General features: G+C 34.5%; 1 protein-coding gene across 1 annotated transcript in view; it reads right to left on the bottom strand.

Moving 5' to 3' along the window:
- Positions 1-20,502, bottom strand: part of HELZ (helicase with zinc finger) — a 134,062-nt gene that overhangs the window by 50,533 nt on the left and 63,027 nt on the right. The window contains exons 16-21 of the mRNA XM_069482788.1: positions 16,376-16,555; positions 15,755-15,859; positions 6,893-7,071; positions 3,922-4,040; positions 2,637-2,782; positions 1,661-1,808 (exon numbers count right to left, since the gene is read on the bottom strand). Coding sequence (XP_069338889.1) covers positions 1,661-1,808; positions 2,637-2,782; positions 3,922-4,040; positions 6,893-7,071; positions 15,755-15,859; positions 16,376-16,555 — 877 coding nt within the window. The remainder of the gene's footprint in view (positions 1-1,660; positions 1,809-2,636; positions 2,783-3,921; positions 4,041-6,892; positions 7,072-15,754; positions 15,860-16,375; positions 16,556-20,502) is intronic.

Here is a 20,502-nt window from a genome sequence, read left to right as displayed (position 1 = left end):
ATTTTGGTCAGAATCTTTACAAAAAAGAAATCTTATTTTTCCCTGTCAATGTAGCTGGTGTCACCTGCTCTGCTTGCTCTATAACACAAAATAGAGTTTCACCTTTAAATTGCAAACCATCAGGAAAAGTCCAAGGCTTCCAGAAACGTTATACTGTCTACATATGCCCGTGCTGGTATCCAAAAATTCAAAATGCCTACACTGGTATTAAGCTGACATGAACAAGGATCACTCTTGCCCCTTGTAGAAAGAACCCCTGGGGTAATGTGCCTCAAAATTGCTGACTGCTCAAGGGGCTGAAGAGAGTGATTGAACAACTATGCTCTGATGAACTTCAAAGTGGCTTGAAATTTCTCTAAAGTTATATGTTTAATATTTAAAGGTCATACAAATGTTGCCTTTGTGTTCTTTTAATATGAAAAATATTTTTCAAAAAAATTTTTGAGTAAAATTCACAGTCCAGGAAGATGCACTTTATTTATCCTATAGCATATAGGTTTCTTAGGAAACACACCACATAACTGTGAAGGAACAGCCTCTGGCAAACATCAACCCTGACTCAGGATCGAGGATTAAGACTCAGCTCTGATCCCTGATATCACAGCAGGACCATCAGGGCCTTCTGGATTTCAGGCGCTGCTTGTCGCTCCCTCCCACCCACTACCAGGGCTGGTTTCTAGGCCAGTGGTTTCCAACCTGAGTGCAAAAACAGTAAAGGAGACCTCTAGAGTTATTTCCATTATTTCAAATATTTTTTAAAAGTTTACCTTTTCCTAAAATTAAATGGCACAGACTAACTAAAATGTCAAGTTTCTTTGCTTCGAGCTAGGATTTTATCAAGTAAGTACCGATGATTCTCTTATACTAACGTCTAACTACAGGCTTCTGATCAATTTTTTAAGGGAAAAATGAATTCCTATTACATAATAAAAGCCATTCTTTGCAAGTAAGATGGGTAAAGTATGGGATTTGAGGGCAGTGGAGATCAGAGATGGAGACCCATTCCCCTCATGATCAACCAGCATCCCTCCCTCTTCCAGGTTTCCCGAGGTCCAGAACTTCACTCCCTTGTGACAGCCAGAACCTCAACCCCTGAGTTTCTGGCCTGCTAGCCCCTAAAGACTCTGCCATTTTTTTTTTTTTTGTCTGCTGCCTGATTTGACCATTCATACTACCCACACTCACTCTGAACTTAAAAAGCTAGAAACTGTAAGAGAACTACCTAAGTTGGAACAAATAATGGGAGAACAACATCGTTATCTGGGTCTGTGTAATCTCTTTGGAGCAAAGGATTCTGCAATTCAAATCTAACTCATTTAAAATGATACCTGATTTCTGTATGCCCTATGAAATTTAATCAGAGCCTATTTCAGACACCTAACAATAATGATCTATTTGAGAACAATGTTGGCTTTACTTTTAAATGAAATCATGTATTCTGTGTTTCATCATAAGACAAAAAGTAAATCAAAGTTTGTTTCCCATAGGAGATTCATCTTAACAAATCAATGTTATACATGAAATAAACTTTACATACTATTTTCATGTAAATGAAATCAATACACAGTAAAATGTCAACCGGAATTTTAAATAAATGTTCAGCAAAACCAGACTATGTGACTGAGAAAATGTTAACAATTTGCAAAAAAAACTAAGGTACCTCTGCATTATTATAAAAAGCTGTGCTATTTTTTTCTTGTACATCTTCCCCTCGTGCTGTAAAGAAAGTTAGTGGGTAGAAATCCTTGTGTGCTGGTTGCTTTCCACTGGCCATCAGTTTGCCCTCATAGAAAAGCTCAGAGGTATAACTGCGGAAAAACAAAAAGCAAAAAAAAAAGACAGGTTGTGACTATTCACTGAGCTGTCATTTATAATATGTTCATCTTATAGATGCATACTGTATTTACTAGAAATCTTCTAAAACCTATTAATAAGTTTCATAGGTTTGCTCCCTCCTTTTATTCCTTTCTTTTAAAACACATTCCTTATACTTACATAACATAGCCAAAGACATATAAGCAAACCATTATATTTTTTGTCAATATATTTATTATAGCATGTAGCTTTTCATACAGATTACATATTTAGTCACAGAAAAATATATGTCATGGCAAACGAAACCTATTTTGTGAAAAATTACAACTCTGACTTTTGAAGTAGTCTTTTGTTTGAAGACAGGGTCTCGCTCTGCTGCTTGGGGTAGAGTACAATGGCTCAATCATAGCTCACTATCTCAGCCTCCTGAGTGGCTGGGACTATAGATGCACGCCACCATGCTTGACTAATTTTTCTATTCTTTTTTTTTTGGTAGAGGCAAGGTGTTGCTATTGCCCAGGCTGGTCTCAAACTCCTGGGCTTAAGTGATTCTCCCATCTTAGCCTCCCAAAGTACTAGGATTACAGGCATTAGTTAGCACGCCTAGCCTGAAGTGGTCTTCTAAAGACATAAAATTAAGTATATCCAGTTAATGGTGTCCAGAAAAAAATAAATAATTTTTAAAATTAAGTATAACTTGCAACACTAGAGACGTAGTATAACTCTGTTGGGAATAATCTTTCCCCAGTTAAGGTGCTGTTTTGAGTTCCCTCCCACCAGACCCCAGGAAGTGTGACACAGAGGGAGCAGTTCACACCTACTTGATGATAGCTTCATGGGAGCGGTAGTTCTCACATAAGAGAATCCTACATGGAAACTCGGCAGGGTAATGCTCATAGAGCCTATCAAGTAATGAAACATGAAGGTTTCTCTCCCTGGCAAACTCGCTGTAAACAAAAGGACTGAGCTGTAACAGACAAACATATAGAGAAAATGTAACTAAATATACAAATAGTATTTTTCAACCTACTTACAAAAAACCCCCTACGCAAAAATTCTAATATACTAAACCTCAACATGCTAAATGCTAGTGCAAGCAAAATCAATATTTTCTATGAACGATTTTATTACTATCAAGAACTAGACTAAAATTTCTAACTTTTCATTGCAGTATACCAACATAAACTTAGAGCTTCTATACATAGCTTAATAAAGGGCTCTTCCTAACATCATAACAAATAGCTACTACTTCAGTGGTTTCAGGGATGCAATTCATACATCATTGGGGAAGTCACAACAGTTATTTCACTAAAATTGATCAATTATTTAAAATGATGAGCTGGTAGGACGTCCATACAGCCTATGACTAAAACAATTATTTTTAATAATTAACAAAACAACCCTCTTGATCTCAAAGTTTAAGGGGCCATTCTTAGTTATGCCTTTTACTGCTAAAGAACAAAATTAAACCATTTTAGGCAAAGAAAAAAACAGAATTTGTTCCTCTACATTCAATTGTTTCCTGGATATCTTGACAGCTATCATATTCAATCAATTGTGGCAGAAGAGAAAGACCCCAAAATTGCAACTCCGTAAAATAGATATCTTAATAGAAAAATTGTGTTTTTCTTTCTTATATAAAGGTATTCAAATACCTAAAATCAGACATATTCTTTAAGATTTTGACTATAATTTTTAATTAAGTCCTCGATTTTCTATGATATCAAAAATTAACCTTTCAGGATAATAAATATTAGAGACAGGAGTTGGGAAATTATAGAAAGAATCACTTAAATTTTATTTTATAAAGAAAATAATCAGATATTCATACTATAGAGAACTGAGCTTCAAATTAATCAACATGAAAATTATAACACTGATAGACTCTCAATCATTCCAAACTGTCTATCCAAAGAAGAAAAAGAGTAGTGGGATAGTCATTTTTCTTCAGAATACTAACAGTTTTCACTTTTAGTACAGAACTATGTAAAGCACTTAAACTAAAATACATGGCACAATGTCGTAGGGTGTTTTAGAAAACAAAATATTAAGCATCAAAATATAATTAAAAGTTACGTTCAATACAGTGAGTCAGAGGACACTTACCTGCATGTGATCACCAGCCAAGACAATCCGAGTGTTTTTAGCTGCTAATGCTAGAGGCATAATGGTTTCACACTCCATGGCCTGGGCAGCTTCATCTAATAGAATGTGGGTAAAAAACCCTAGAAAGTACAGTGTAAACACAGTAAAGTATATTACAACAGTAATAAAAGTACTGTAGTTATTTTCTTTTCTGCTAAGGAAATAGTTTAGTTTGCTAACCTGAGTTGTGAGTACTTTCAACACCTGTCCTCAACTTAGACAACTGTCAATTTAAATCATCATTTTAAAAATAGAGGTTAAAAAGAATAATTATTTTACTCAATAGGTAAGTAAATGCATCTGGTGCTAAGAGCCCAAAGACTAACAGTTGAATCAGTATATACAGTATATATAAGATAGTAGCTTTTGACCAAAAGAAGGGCAACTAAACACTGACAGCCCCAAAGCCCTTTTACTATTTATTTGGTAAAAAAACAAATATAAATCAATGGTAGTTCATAAATAACTTTACCCTAAACATGCATATTAGACATTAAAATAAAGAAAATCATACACAAAATCTTATAAAGGAGAAAGTATCTTAACAGCAAATTCACTCATTTGATTATTTAGGTTTATTTTACATACATACCATAAATGTATATATAATATATACTGTTACATATTATAAAAAATTATATATAATTTCTTAGTCTAAGACTCTACGCTGATTTAAAAAGAAATCACTGTTATACGAAAATAGTGAATGATAACAAATGTCAGAAATGTACATTATCAAATGTTCCCCAGGTGCAAACACCTGAGTAGGAGGCATCCCATGTCTTGGTTGCCTCTGCCACTCACACTAGGGCACAGGGTTCTGTGTGCAGGAAGGAGGAAAAAATCCTTTGACACTGAGAGTGGGAAAGGGGGGAAAAAATCTCCTTGGTGTCTCAATTTAGAGAAGGAAAAGGCACCCCTACTGCCAGGTCATCAGGGTAGAAGGAAGGCGCTCTCTTCTTATTAGCATAGCAAAAGACACAAAGTAGTTTTCCAACAGAATGGAAAGTTATAAAACTCTCTAGAGTCCAGTGACATTATCTGGCTCAGGAACCTAACCTCTATTTCTATCCCATTTCTATGAACATCGGCAAGTTCCAAACAATCTGCTTGTACAATTTTCTAATGCAACCTGTTTTCAGGTTGGGAACTTCCTAAATCTTACTGACTGGCAGCAATAACCATCAGGATCATCCACTGGAACAAATGGCTATGGCTGAAAATACCAGTAACTGGTGTCTATTTACCAACAGTGGCTCAAACATGATACAGACGCATGCATTTTTCCCCCTGTTGAGAATTTCTGCATTTGTTCTACAAGACTAATTAAAGAAAATGACTATATAAATATAGGATCAGACTGGAAAAACTGAGACTAGTGTAAAAAAAAAAATCTGTTTTCGTAACATTTTAATTAAATAGAGCCAGGCTTGCATCAAGAACTGGATAAATCATGAAATTGTTATGACTATTGCTTAAGCTAGAAAAGGTAACTTGAATTAATCAAACTGACTTAGCCTGAGCATCTGTAATTTAAGCTTCCATAGGGTTGATATGAGAATTAATGAAATAAAGTATAAGCAACATCCAGAACAAAGGGACCTCTAGCTCTTCAAACCCATTCTTTACTTTTCCTCACAAAACTATACAATTTAGAAAGCTTTGGTTTCTAATCTATGTGGCAAATATGCAGAGTATAATCATAAAGTAGTAAGACTGATTGTTAAATAAACATACCAAAATTTACATTTCAAATAAGTGTTGTTCCATTCAAAGAAGTCACTTGGGACGAAATATAACTCATTCCAATGATGCTGCCACTGTTCAAAAACATTTTTGAAACTCTGCTTTTGTAACTGCCCTCACCAGCCAGCTATGAGCTGCATGCACAAGAAAATAAGTCTCATTACATGAGAGACACGTCTCCTTTTTTGTTTAAACTCCCAAAGGTATTGCTCAGTTTGATCACCTACCTGATTTATCAGACATGTCTCAGAAACATTGTGGAGCCTTTCTAAAATTAAATCTACCCTCAATTAAAAAAAAAAAAAGTTTGGCCACCATTCCTTCATTTAAGATAAACAGTTTATCAATGGCCTGCAGGTGTCTAGACCCTGGGCCACGTGCCAGGAATACGAGGTGAAGAGAACAGTCTCTACCTTCCAGGGACTCAGATGTTCAAAAGAATTTGTCATTGGCTCTGAAAGCAATTTCAAAAAGAGACAGCAAAAAAGTGTTGAGCAATGGTAATAATTATAATTTGGCAGTAATAGATGAATATTCTTCCAATGCATCTACTTTAAAGTGATACTACTTTTTGATGGTTAGGTTCTGCCACATTTATCAGGGCAACTTGTCATCTTACATCTGTACTTCATAAAACATTAGTCTGATTTTATATAGGTCCTGTATTTAAAAATGATATCTTAATAGTATGTCATAAAAAATCCTATCATGATTATTATCTCTACACCATGTAATGCAAAAGCATCTTATGACAAAAAATTGAGAAAATTGTAAGAAAAACACCAACACTGTCCAAATTTGAATTTCTTACGTGATCATAAACACCACCTCATCAATTAAAGAACAAATGGAATAGCAATCATTAAAATGTCTAAACTAGGGGTTGGCAAATTTTTTTCAGTAAAGGGCCAAATAGTATGTATGTATGTATGTATGTATTTGTGGGCCACACAATCAATCTCTGCCGCAATAACTCAGCTCAGCTATTGCAGCACTAACGTATCCATAAACAATAGATAGGCAAATAAATGGGCATGGCTGTGCTCCATCCAATAAAGCTTTATTATAAAAACAGGCAGCAAACCAGATTTGGTCGACAAGCTATAGTTTGCCCACCCCTAGTCTAAACTGAATTCGTAAGCCCTAAACTTATCAAACACCCTATCTGTGTCTTGAGTCGACATACCAGGTTCAAGGTCCAATTGACAGAGGTACTGGGAAGTATTCAATGTAACAACCACCACTCGATGTTTAAGAATATCTTCTTTCTGTGGCATCTGAAAGGTGGAATGTGCACTTGAGATCAAACAGTACTGATGCACAACTGGGTGGACAGTCTTTACCCAGCGATTTCTGAAATATACCCTACAAAAGAAGATAATATATATATTTCTGATTTACATTTACCAATATCTTAACAGTATATGATTATTAAAATACAATGTTATTTTAAGACTACGATATCTGGAAATTAACAAATAAATCTGATAACCATTAACACTCTACTGCATTAGAATTTAACATACAACTATCACTATATCCACTGCAACTTCCCTTCCCCACAAAAAAAAAAATTGAAACAGAAAAGTATATGCACTACCATAAAATAAATATCTCATTAAGTGTACATATTAATCTTGCAACAGAACGACACATAAGCATAAGTTCTATAAAGCATTACAGTTTTTTAAGTTGAAAACATTCCCATTCTAGAATTGCATTTTTCTAGAATATTCTTAGACCAATAAACTGAATGCATATTTTAATCATTTGTGCTAATAAAAAAGTCAACTGCATACTTATACAGAAATTCAAAAGTTATTTACATTTTATTTTAGAATATATTCTTATACCTATATTTAAATAGTCTGAGGTTCTAGAAATTTAAAAATAAATTTAAACGGCCGGGCGCAGTGGCTCACGCCTGTAATCCTAGCACTCTGGGAGGCCGAGGCGGGAAGATCGTTTGAGCTCAGGAGTTCGAGACCAGCCTGAGCAAGAGTGAGACTCCATCTCTACTAAAAACAGAAAGAAATTAGCTGGAAAACTAAAAATACATATAGAAAAAAATCAGCCAGGCATGATGGCACATGCCTGTAGTCCCAGCTACTCGGGAGGCTGAGGCAGTAGGATCGCTTGAGCCCAGGAGTTTGAGGTTGCTGTGAGCTAGGCTGACGCCACTGCACTCTAGGCCGGGCAACAGAGTGAGACTCTGTCTCACAAAAAAAAGAAAAAAGAAAAAAGAAAAGAAAAGAAATGCAAGAAAAATCTGAAAACCAATACAAAGAAATCAGCAAATCAATTCAGGATATGAATGAGAAATTTACCAAGGAGATAGATATCAGAAAAAAAAAAAAATACAGAAATTCTAGAGCTGAAAAATTCATTGAATGAAATATAAAATACATTTGAAAACTTCAAGAATAAACTAGACCAAGCATAAGAAAGAATTTCTGAACTTGAAGACAGGTCTTTTTTTTTTTTTTTTTTTTTGAGACAGAGTCTCACTCTGTTGCCCAGGCTAGAGTGAGTGCCGTGGCGTCTGCCTAGCTCACAGCAACCTCAAACTCCTGAGCTCAAGGGATCCTCCTGTCTCAGCCTCCCGAGTAGTTGGGACTACAGGCATGCACCACCATGCCCGGCTAATTTTTTCTATATATATATTTTTAGCTGTCCATATAATTTCTTCCTATTTTTAGTAGAGATGGGGTCTCGCTCTTGCTCAGGCTGGTCTCGAACTCCTGAGCTCAAACAATCCGCCCACCTCGGCCTCCCAGAGTGCTGGGATTACAGGCGTGAGCCACCACGCCCGGCCGAAGACAGGTCTTTTGAAATAATCTAGTCAGACAAAACTAAGGAAAAAAAGAATGAGAAAGAATGAGCAAAGCCTTTTAGATGTCTGGGACTACATAAAGCAAACAAACTTACAAACTATCAGTATTCCCAAGAGGGAAGACAGATCAAAAAGTTTCGAAAACCTATTTAAGGAAATAATTGATGAAAACTTCCCAGGACTAGTAAGAGAATTAGATATTCAGATACAGGAAGCCCAGAGATTCCCCAGGGAAATATTTTACAAAAAGGACTTCATCACAGCACAGTATAATCAGAAGAACTAAAGTTGAAGTGAAAGAAAGAATTTTAAAATTAGCAATAGAAAAATGGCTAGTCATCTATAAAGGAAACCCCATTAGACTAACAGTGGACTTCTCAGCAGAAACCATGCAGGACAGAAGAGAATGGGATGGTATTTTTCAAAGTGCTGAAAGAAAGGGGAAAAAAAAAAAACTGTCAGCCAAGAATTTTATATCCTCCCAGAATAAGCTTTATCAATGAAGGAGAAATAAAGTCTTTCCCAGACAAGCAAACACAGAGAGGATTTGTCATTATGAGATCAGCCCTACAGGAAATGCTCAACAGTACCTTAAACATGGAAATGAAAGATCAATATTCACCATCATGAAAACACACAAAAACATAACACTCAAAGGTCTAATAAACCACACAAAGGAAAAAGAGAAAGGAATTAAATGGCAATGTAACTGAAGTTCAGCAAACCACAAAGACAAAAAAAGAAAAAAAAGAATTTATAAAACAACTAGAAAACAATTAACAATATGACAAGAACAAACAAAGCCTCACATATCAATTTTAACCTTGAATGTAAATGAATTAAATGCTTCACTTAAAAGATACAGATTGGCAGAATGGATTAAAAAAGCATGATCCAACCATATGCTACTTATAAAAAACTCATCTTACCCATAAAGACACATATAGACTGAAAATAAAGGAGTGGAAAAAGATATTCCATGCAAACAGAAACCAAAAGCAATCAAGAGTAGCTATACTTATATCAGACAAAACAGATTTTAAATAAAAAACTATAAACAAAGACAAAAAAGGTCATTATATAAAGGGATCAATTCAACAAGAGGATACAAAAATCACAAATACATATGCACCCAACATTAAAGCACCCAGATTCACAAAATAAATATTACTAGATCTAAAGAAAGAGATAGACAGCAACACAATAATAGTGGGGAACTTCAACGTCCCACTCACAGCACTAAACAGATCACTGAGAAAGCAAATCAACAAAGAAACACTGGACTTAAATTGGACTTTAGACCAAATGGACTTCATAGATATTCATAGAACACTCTACCTAACAACTATAGAATATACATTCTTTTCATTAGCACAGGGGCCATTCTCCAAGATAGACTACACGTTAGGCCACAAAACAAGTCTTAACAAAATCAAAATCATACCAAGTATCTTCTCAGACCACAGTGCAATAAAGCTAGAAATCAATACAAAGAGGAATGTCAGAAATGATACAAATACATGAAAATTAAATAACATGCTCCTGAACAATCAGAGAGAGACCCTATCTCAAAAAGAAAGAAAAGAAAATCAAAAAAATAGAAATGTCACAAATTAACCTACTATTACACCTTAAGGAACTAGAAAATTAAGAACAAACCAAACCTAAAGTGAGCAAAAAAAAAGAAATAACAAAGATCAGAGCAGAACTAAATGAAATAGAGACCAAAAAAATACATAGGATCAATGAAATGAAAAGTTAGTTCTTTGAAAAGGTAAACAAAATTAATAAACCACTAGCTAGACTAATCAAGAAGAAAGAAGATCCAAATAGACAGAATCAGAAATGAAAAAAGAGCTATTACAATTGATACCACAGAAATATTAAAGATCATCAGAGACTACTGTGAACAACCATACCCTCACAAATTAGAAAACCTAGAGGATATGGATGCATTCTCAAAAACATACAACCTCCTGAGATTGAACCAGGAAAAAATATTAAGAGAACTCCAGAATAGACTAATAATGAGTAGATTAAATCAGTAATAAAAAAAAAATCTCTCAACAAAAAGCAGTCCAGGACCAGATGGATTCACAGTCAAATTCTATCAGACATACAAAGAACTGGTGCCAATCCTACTGAAACTCTTCCAAAAGATCAAGGAGGAGGGAATCCTCCCTAACTTGTTCTAGGAAGCCAGCATCACCCTGATACCAAAGCCAGAAAAGGATGCAACAAAAAAAGAAAACTACAGACCAACATCTCTGATGAACACAGGTGCAAAAATCCTCAATAAAATACTAGCAAACTTAATTCAACTGCACATCAAAAGGGTAATTCACCACAATCAAGTGGATTTTATCCCATGGATGCAAGGATGGCTCAACATACTCAAGTCAATTAACGTGATTCACCACAAAAACAGAATTAAAAACAAAAACCATAAGATCATCTCAAAAGATGCAGAAAAAGCATTTGATAATATACAGCATCCCTTCTTGATAAAAACCTTAAAAAAAAAGCATAGAAGAAACATAGTTCAAATAATAAAAGCCATATTATGACAAATATGAAAATTTGCCTATCAAAATACCAACATCATTTTTCACAGAATTAGAAACAACTCTAAAATTCATATGGAACCAAAAAAGAGTCCAAATAGCCAAAGCAATCCTAAGCAAAAAGAACTGGAGGCATCACATTACCTGTCTTCAAAAAATACTGCAAGGCTATGGCAACCAAAACAGCATGGTACCGGCATAAAAGTAGATCCACAGATCAATGGAACAGAATAGAGAACCCAGAAATAAAACCATATACCTAGGCCAGGCGCGGTGGCTCATGCCTTAATCCTAGCACTCTGGGAGGCTGAGGCAGGTGGATCGCTTGAGGTCAGGAGTTCGAGACCAACCTGAGCAAGAGTGAGACCCTGTCTCTACTAAAAATAGAAAGAAATTATCTGGCCAACTAAAAATATATATAGAAAAAATTAGCTGGGCATGGTGGCGCATGCCTGTAGTCCCAGCTACTTGGGAGGCTGAGGCAGAAGGATCGCTTAAGCCCAGGAGTTTGAGGTTGCTGTGAGCTAGGCTGACGCCACAGCATTCACTCTAGCCTGGGCAACAGAGCGAGACTCTATCTCAAGAAAAAAAAAAAACAAACATATACCTACAACCAAATGATCTTTGAAAAAGCAAATAAAAACATACACTGGGGAAAGGACACATTATTCCATAAACGGTGCTGGGAAAATTGGAGTGCCATATGCAGAAAAAAATGAAACTGGATCCTTATCTCTCACCATATATGAAAATTAACTCAAGATGGATTAAAGACTTAAATGGAAGACCTGAAACCATAAAAATCCTAGAAGAAAACCCAGGAAAAACTCTTCTAGACATTGGCCTATGCAAAGAATTTATGACTAAGACCCCAAAAGCAAATGCAACAAAAACAAAAATAGACAAATGGGACTTAATTAAACTAAAAAGCTTCTGCACAGCAAAGAAACAAACAAAAGAGTAAATAGACAATCTACAGAATGGGAAAAATTATTTGTAAACTATGCATCTGACGAACCTATAATATCTAGAATTTACAAGCAACACAACCAACTCAGTAAGAAAACAAACAAACAATCCCCCTAAAAAGTGGGCAAATGACATGAACAGGCATTTTTTCAAAAGAGGATATACAAATGGACAACAAACATGAAAAAATGCTCAACATCACTAATCATCAGAGAAATGCAAATTAAAACCACAATGCAATACCATCTTAATCCAATTAGCATGGTTGTTACTAAAAAGTCAAAAACAATAGATGTTGGCTCGGATGTGGTGAAAAAGGAACACTTATACACTGTTGGTGGGAATGTAAATTAGTACAACCTCTATGGAGATCAGTATGGAGATTTCTCAAAGAACTAAAAGACCTACCATTCAATCCTATAATCCCACTACTGGGCCATCTACTCAAAGGAAAAGAAACCATTATATCAAAAAGATACCTAATTCATATATTTATCATAGCCCACTCACAACTGCAAAGATATGGAATCAACCTAAGTGCCCATCAACCATTGAGTGGATTAAAAAAATGCGGTATATATATACCATGGAGACAGTTTACAAATGTCTTTTGCAGCAACTTGGATAGAAATGGAAGCCATTATCCTAAGGGAAGTAACTCAGGAACAGAAAAATAAGTGCTACTGCTTCTCACTTGTAAGTGGAAGGTAAATTATGGCCACATAAGGACACAGAGTGGTATAATGGACACTGGAGATTCCAAAGGGGGGAGGTTAGAAAGGAGTAAGGAATCAAAAATTACCTATGGGGTACAATGTACACTATAAGGATAATAGGTACAAAAGCCCAGACTTACCACTACACAATATATACATGTACCATACTTCAAATTGTACTCCCTAATTCTATTAAATGAAAAAAAAAGACAACGTATATTCTCTGTACTATCATTTTGTGCAACATTTAAGTTAGACACTGTCTGCAAAATTATTTAAAACATATCTAACATTTTCAAAATCAGAGAATTGACAGTAACAAAAGGCACCTTTAAGCTCATAGTATAAAATATAAGTAACATCAATTAAATAATTTACAGATTTTCTAGAAACAAACCAATCCACATATCCCACATGAATTATAATGATTCTTAAAATAGGAGATAGTCTGATAATATACAATTTTAATTCACTAAAATTTTATTCATGTATTGAAATCATATGCAATAAATAACCCCCCCAAAATATTATTTAAGATACTATGAATCAGAAAGACTTGATACCAGAAAATCATTTGTTTTTCTGAAGATCAAAAATAACAAATACCTTCAATTTGCCCAGTAAGTACTAACTACACACCTTCTCTATAGATGACCTCTACCTAAGTCATAACTTTGCCAGAACCCGATACTGAATTTCAGAACCATATACAAAAAGAAACTGTTTTCCCCTCTATTCTACTTTAAAATCTTCTAATTCTAATGAAGTAAAAAATGAAACTACATATGATCCAAAATGGTTTCTAAAATCTCCATCCCCAAATATGTTAAGTTCAGCTCAACTCCTGTCACTTATTAGAATTTTATAAATTTAATCATAAGTATATATACATATATATTTAAACATATTACCTATTTAATGTTTATGACTATTTTCACACTATAGCATTTTCCAGGGCCTGGTCTAGACTATCCTGTGGAGATGGCAAACTCTTCATTAGCCTTACTCCCTAGAAATGCCCATCTTCGTGGTCATGTGCAAACACTTAGTGCCCTCTGGTGTTCTTTCCCCTGCATCCTGCAACAATTCAGATAAAGCTAGTCTTCCCGGAGTACTCTGTCGTTCTAATTTTCTCTATTTCATCTCCCATACGCTCATATTTTGTTGTTCATTCGGAAAATTATAAATTAATCTGAGTTAGATGGTGCTAATAAATCCTAACAATTCAATGTATTAATCCTCCTGGGAAATACCTTAGCAAGTTAACACCTTTCCCCAAGAGAAAATTATGGTGAAAATGTAGGCCCTCATAAGGAAAATATTAATATTTGGGGAAGTCAGGTTTTTTCTTAGTTTATTCCATTTACTAAATAATATGAAACTTGCATTTGAATATATTTAAATATTTTTCCATCTTGGACTGAACTTGAGACTTATAGAGAGGTGAGATTTTCTGTTAGGGGGCAGGTTTCTGTATTTGGGCCACTATAACTGTACACATAACCTATTGGAACAAAACTCCTTATTTTAACTATTTACATGCACTACATGGAAATAATAATTTTACATGGAAAATGCTAAGTACAACCTAGCCAAATGATGGATTTTAAAGTTCATCAACTAGTTCTGCAGGCCCAAATGCCAGATGACCTACGCTAAGTCGACCAAGATTTGAGGGGGCTTACTTCATTGTTTCCAAGCCAAGTACACCACGATAATTGAGACTGTCATGTTTCACAGTAAAACACATTTTACTAATAAAAGCAAACAAAACCTACAACTAATCTCCATTAAAGAACGCTAACAGCAAAAATGCTAGCTACTAAACTTTCACTTATGAGCTAAAAAAGATTAGAATCCAAAGCAAACTAGTTAATGATGAATTTATCCTCTAATAAATACCATATTTTTATTTATAGTGTACATATGATAATTTCTTATTAACTACAGCTGGATTCTACTTAAAATAATGATTTCTGCTTGTCTTCCAGTGTAAAAACAAAATATTGCATAAAAACCTGTATTAACAGGCCACACCACTTTTTTTCCTCTTTTGTTTTTTTTAATGCAATTCTAAAATCATTCAAATGGCTTTGGTTATGGTTATTGAAGAATTAAATAGCATAATTTCATTTTTCCATGCCTGGGCTCAAGTAGAAATAAAAAGTTAGTGAGTTATGATTCAAAAGTGTGGTTAAAAATTAAATTATAAATAATAATTGTATTCAAACAACCTAGGGCATGACATATTAGTTTGTAAAATGGCAAAACTAAATATTGATTCATATAACAATGAGAGCAAATGGTATAATAAACCATTTAATGATCCTTTATTGTTTTCTGAAGAAAAGGATTTTTATTCCCCCACAATCCTGCATTTAAGTATACTTCACGTCCACATATATGCAGAGGAGCTTTCTCCATCAACCTAAAATTTTTTGTGACACTTCGTCTCTTAAACGGTAGCAAAAGGTTGTTAAATACCAGTCAATTACACTTTGATGCAGAAATCATTTCAATATTTCATGCTTCTCTAATGTGTTATTACCTGCATGATCACAGACAAAATTTTATTTCCATAAAGAACTGTCAATGCATGACTATTCTGCCACGCAAAATATGCTAGAACTTAAATTAAATTAAATGTGATTTAATCATATTTATTTTATTTCATCATGCTAGCTTTTAGATGTACATATCAAAATCTACTCAGGTTGAAACAACATTTTTATACACAAAACTTAAAAAAGGATGTCTTTCTCTTTACTTAATGTTTAAGAAATGAATAATCAAAGATTTTTACATTTTTCCTTAATTTAAATGGTTTCTTCAAAAGATAACCTCCAAATTGCCAAATGCCAATACCAATATTTTGGTACTTCCAGAGTTACTGAAATCTTTACAGACACCTTTTCTTAAGAATAATAAAGTACGATACAGATACATAATAAGCCTTAAAAAAATACCTGAGAGGTCTTGCCTGGGGATTGCCTGCTTCTACATATGGATGTAAATAATCCTTTATGTAGAGATCAGCAGCACTATTAGAATGGGTGCAAATGAGAATCCTGCTGAAATAAATGGTGCAAATAAAAAGAATGATAAAACACAAAACTATTCAAGCAGTATAATACCAAAAAAAAAGCAGTGGCCATCTTAATATTACACATTTCCCTCAGCCTACTCAGTAAGTAATTCCTAACATTATTCAATGATGTCTTTATGAAATTATATTACACTTTAAGCTAAAAAGGAAGTTCTCCAAAATTATTTTTAAATCTATCATATAAAATATATATTTTTTAAACCCAACTCTTTTGGCTCTAACAGATATCACAATTATTTAGTAGAGTTGAAGTTTTCATGGCTAGTTAAAAACTATCATTGTCTACTTTGGCAATTTTCAAAAACACTATGATTTAAGAAAATTCAAATTTTAGTGTTTTGGGGTTTAGGTTTTTCCTTTTTTTTCTATCATTTTTAAGAGCTAGATGAAAATTGTCCTGCTGGCCCTCATTTTGTATTTAAAACAAGAACAGAGGTAGGTCCCTACTAGTGAAATATGAGCACACATCCTACCCTCTCACCTAGTCTCCTGTTGCTGCAGAATGTGTTTGACGGCCTGAGCTAGCGTGAATGTTTTGCCTGTCCCATAGGGTCCGATGATAAGTACAGGCGGCAGCTGTATTGAAAGTGGAGTGGTTATGGCCAAAACAGCCTCTTTCTGTTTTGCATTTAGTCGAGGATCCAACTGTTCATCCCATTGTCTATGGAAAATAAAAATTTAAGTTATTTTAAATACATGCACATTATTAATGAACAGAAAACAAGCAAGTATCCTGAACTTCACTGAACCATTCAAACTACTGAAATAACATAGCAGCTATAAAAGCTAATGCCTGTTCTGAAACTACTTTTTAGAAACTTACCCAACAGAGTCAGTGTAGGGTGTTTTACCATGTAAATCAAAACTAACTTTATCTTGTCCTATTCCAAGTACAAAAAGATTTTGGTAACCAATCTAAAGAAAGCACACACTTCCAATCTAGTTGCTGCCAAGTCTATAAGTAGTAATGGCAATGTTTCAAAAATGTAATTTTGCTCTGTTACATAAAAGCATCAGAAAACTTTATTCTGATAATAATGTAGTAGTAATTTCTTTGCATAGCAAATAAAATGCAAAAAGGAAACTAACTGAATTTCAAAATCTAATCTATTGAAAGTTCGCTTAGTAAGGTTTAAAACAAGAGGAAAAGAGAAAAACCTGTATGTTCCTAGTTAAGAGATATTAAATTTTTACAGATCTTAATTCAGAAAATAGTTTTTTTAAAAGGTATCAAAGCCAAACAAAATGAAATGTTTTCTAATATTTTCACACAGACATGCATGCGCACACACACACACACACACACACACAAATAATATACAAATATCACACTTTTCAGAATACAGAACACCTGTCACAGTAGCACAGATGGCTGCTGTAATGAGATCTATCTTACTAGTGTCCCTTCTATGACTTGGCTAAGTTTCCAAGATTTAAGTGGATAGCAGATGCTGAAACAGATCAAACCAAGTAGAGAATCAACAGCATTCTTTTTCACAACTACAATTAAAATACTAAATATCACAACTATGGTAAAGACAATAAGGATGTGAACCAAAATAGGAAGGGTATGTAAAGAAATTCTTAGAAAACTTGCAATCAAAGTGCCTACAAATTGATCCTGAAATAGGATGAACTTTAGACAGGAAAATTCCCTCTCTGTAAGGCTATACTCTACTTAAATCACAAGCAAGTTATTTACGGAAAATCTTAACACTTTCGGCTTTTAAAAAATTTTAACTGATGTTACATTATGACAGATAATCTCAAACCAACAAAATTCTCTTTAAAAAATGTAAAACCTGGCCGGGCGCGGTGGCTCACGCCTGTAATCCTAGCACTCTGGGAGGCCGAGGCGGGTGGATCGCTCAAGGTCAGGAGTTCAAGACCAGCCTGAGCAAGAGCGAGACCCCGTCTCTACTAAAAACAGAAAGAAATTATATGGACAACTAAAATATATATACAAAAAAAAATTAGCCGGGCATGGTGGCGCATGCCTGTAGTCCCAGCTACTCGGGAGGCTGAGGCAGTAGGATCGCTTAAGCCCAGGAGTTTGAGGTTGCTGTGAGCTAGGCTAACGCCACGGCACTCACTCTAGCCTGGGCAACAGAGTGAGACTCTGTCTCAAAAAAAAAAAAAAAATAAAAAAAAAAAAAAAAAATAAAAAATGTAAAACCTTAGAAAACAAACTTTGACCATATAAACATGCCATTACTAATTTTTCTGGAATTTAGAAGTTTTTAAGTTAAAAATAAAAAAAAGAACTCTGAGCAATGGCACTAGATTTCCTGCAAGCTGTTCACTAATCTCCAGCATTTTACCTCAAAGAGTCCCTCAACATTAACCAGCTAATTTACTCATAATTCTGCTAGTACCTACCAATGTTCCATCTTCTATAAATGAGAAAACTGCTTTAGGTAATCGCTAAGTCCAGACCTAAGGTATGTGGCAGACACTGTGGAATGGCTGCCCAAACCATTCACAGCGCTCTTCCCCTCTGCCTCCCTCTGCCTCCCTCTGCCATGGAGCCTAGCCAAGTACAATGCTCCATTCCCAGCCTCCTTTGCTAGAGACCCAACAGTGGTCAATTAGATGCAGGAAAAAATCCCTGGGAAGGGCTTCTACACCTACTAAAACAGAAACAAAGCTGTACTTGTCACAGTTTTTTTAAAACTAAAGAAAGCCCTTCTTACTCCTTCAGCTGACTAGAAAAAGTCTGTGGTAAATAAAACTACAGCAGTCATCTTATAACCATGAGGCAACAGCATCAAGAAGAAAACCAACATGCTCTACAAGGCAGAGAGGAGAGAGAGACACTGGTCCTTGATGGCACTGCAGAGCCCCTGCACAGCCCTGAACCTCTGGGCTTGTAACTCTACTTTTTAAAGCCACAGTTACTTGAATCCATACCTGCCCGCTATGATTCTGATACCTGACCCCAATCATCTCCTTAAGAGGTACATGAAAGCAATGATACGTTCATCAGATGGTTATTTTAAAGATCAAATGAGATAATACATGCAAAGCTGTTTAGAAAAATAATTGAGTAATAAAAGCACAATTAAGGTTAGCATCCATTACTATAATATTTTATGAAGATTTCAGAAAAATGAGATATTACTTGACTAGTATATACTTTTAAAAACAAAAAGTTTTAAAAACACTCTCTAATCTTTCAATTCTGGGGATTTTAAGGAACTTAATGAGATAGACATAAGATTATATGCGTAAGTATAAATCTAAATAGATTATGACAGACTTACAGGTGTAATTCTGAAATACATCAATATCTCTTTATTGTTTTTATATAGCCCAGTGGTGGGGAACCTGTGGCCTTGAGGCCACATGTGGCCTTCTCAATCCTTAAGTGTGGCCTTTTGACTGAATCCAAATTTTACAGAACAAATCCTTTTAATAAAGTTCCCCACCCTTGATACAACCCATTCTGCTTATCAATTGTTTCAGTGTAACAAATGCTTCAGAGTGAATCAGAAACTTTTATCAATGTCGGTTGTCTCAGTAATTTCTAGCCATGAATGATGAACATTTATAGAAAGTCAATGAAAAAAACAAATTGTATTTATTTATCGTACCACCTACTTAGTAAGATTTACAATATACATGCTAAGAGTCATCTCTGATTTTCACAATTTAAAACAATATAAAGTCTCTTCCAGTTTATTCAAAATAAAATAAAATTGCTCTTATTCCCTGAACCAAATTAACTCAAAGTCCTTTCTTCTCCTGGTCTAATGCACTGTTATAATTGATTTATAGATTGCATGCTCAAGAACAATTTTTCAACTTTATCCATAAATGTTCCACATTATTTCAGAAAAGATACTAAATAGCCAATGGTTTCTCAGTATGTTTTTAGACCCAGATACCTTATAATTACTATGTAAGTTACAGTGGCATGAAGTCTTTTCCTGCTTGAAAGTTTTCTGCTATTTGACATTTTCTTAGTTACTTTTGCAGTTAACATTTATAGTCAATAATATTTGAATATATTATGTTATACACAATATAATTCTCAGAAGTATGCATATCAAATAAAAATGTCTAAAAGTTTATTGGTATAGCATCACATCTGAAAGCCTAATTTTCTTTAAACTTGAAATCTTTATTAACTTCAATGTGTCAAATATGATAAATGTGCAAGATCCTGCTAGTATTCAAAGATAAATAAGATATGGTCTCTTCCTTTACAAAGCTCAGAGTTGAGCAAGAAAAGCAGCAATGTACACAACTGACAAAAATTAATTTGAGAGAAATTATGCTTGAAAGCACAAAACTAAGTTAGCCTAGCACATGGTAGGCACTCAGTAAATATTAATATTTGTTGCAATAATGAAATGGAGGGGTCAGGTTCATCTACTTGAAGGAGAAAGCCCTCAATCTGGACTAACTTAAAGGACAGGGAGATCTTCAATAGACTAATATTGGGCAAAGATTCTTTCAGAGAGAGCAATCACTTAAACAGAAGGAGACGGGGCTAGGAAAAAGGGAAAATGGGGAGTTGTTTTGCGGACATATAATTTCAGTTTTACAAGATGATAAAATTGCACAACAATGGGAATATATTTAACACCACTGTACACTTAAAAT

This window comes from Eulemur rufifrons, chromosome 9, assembly GCF_041146395.1.
Source record: "Eulemur rufifrons isolate Redbay chromosome 9, OSU_ERuf_1, whole genome shotgun sequence".
Lineage (NCBI taxonomy): Eukaryota > Metazoa > Chordata > Mammalia > Primates > Lemuridae > Eulemur > Eulemur rufifrons.
Note: the sequence above shows the minus strand (reverse complement) of the source record. Positions and strands in the feature narration are given on the sequence as shown.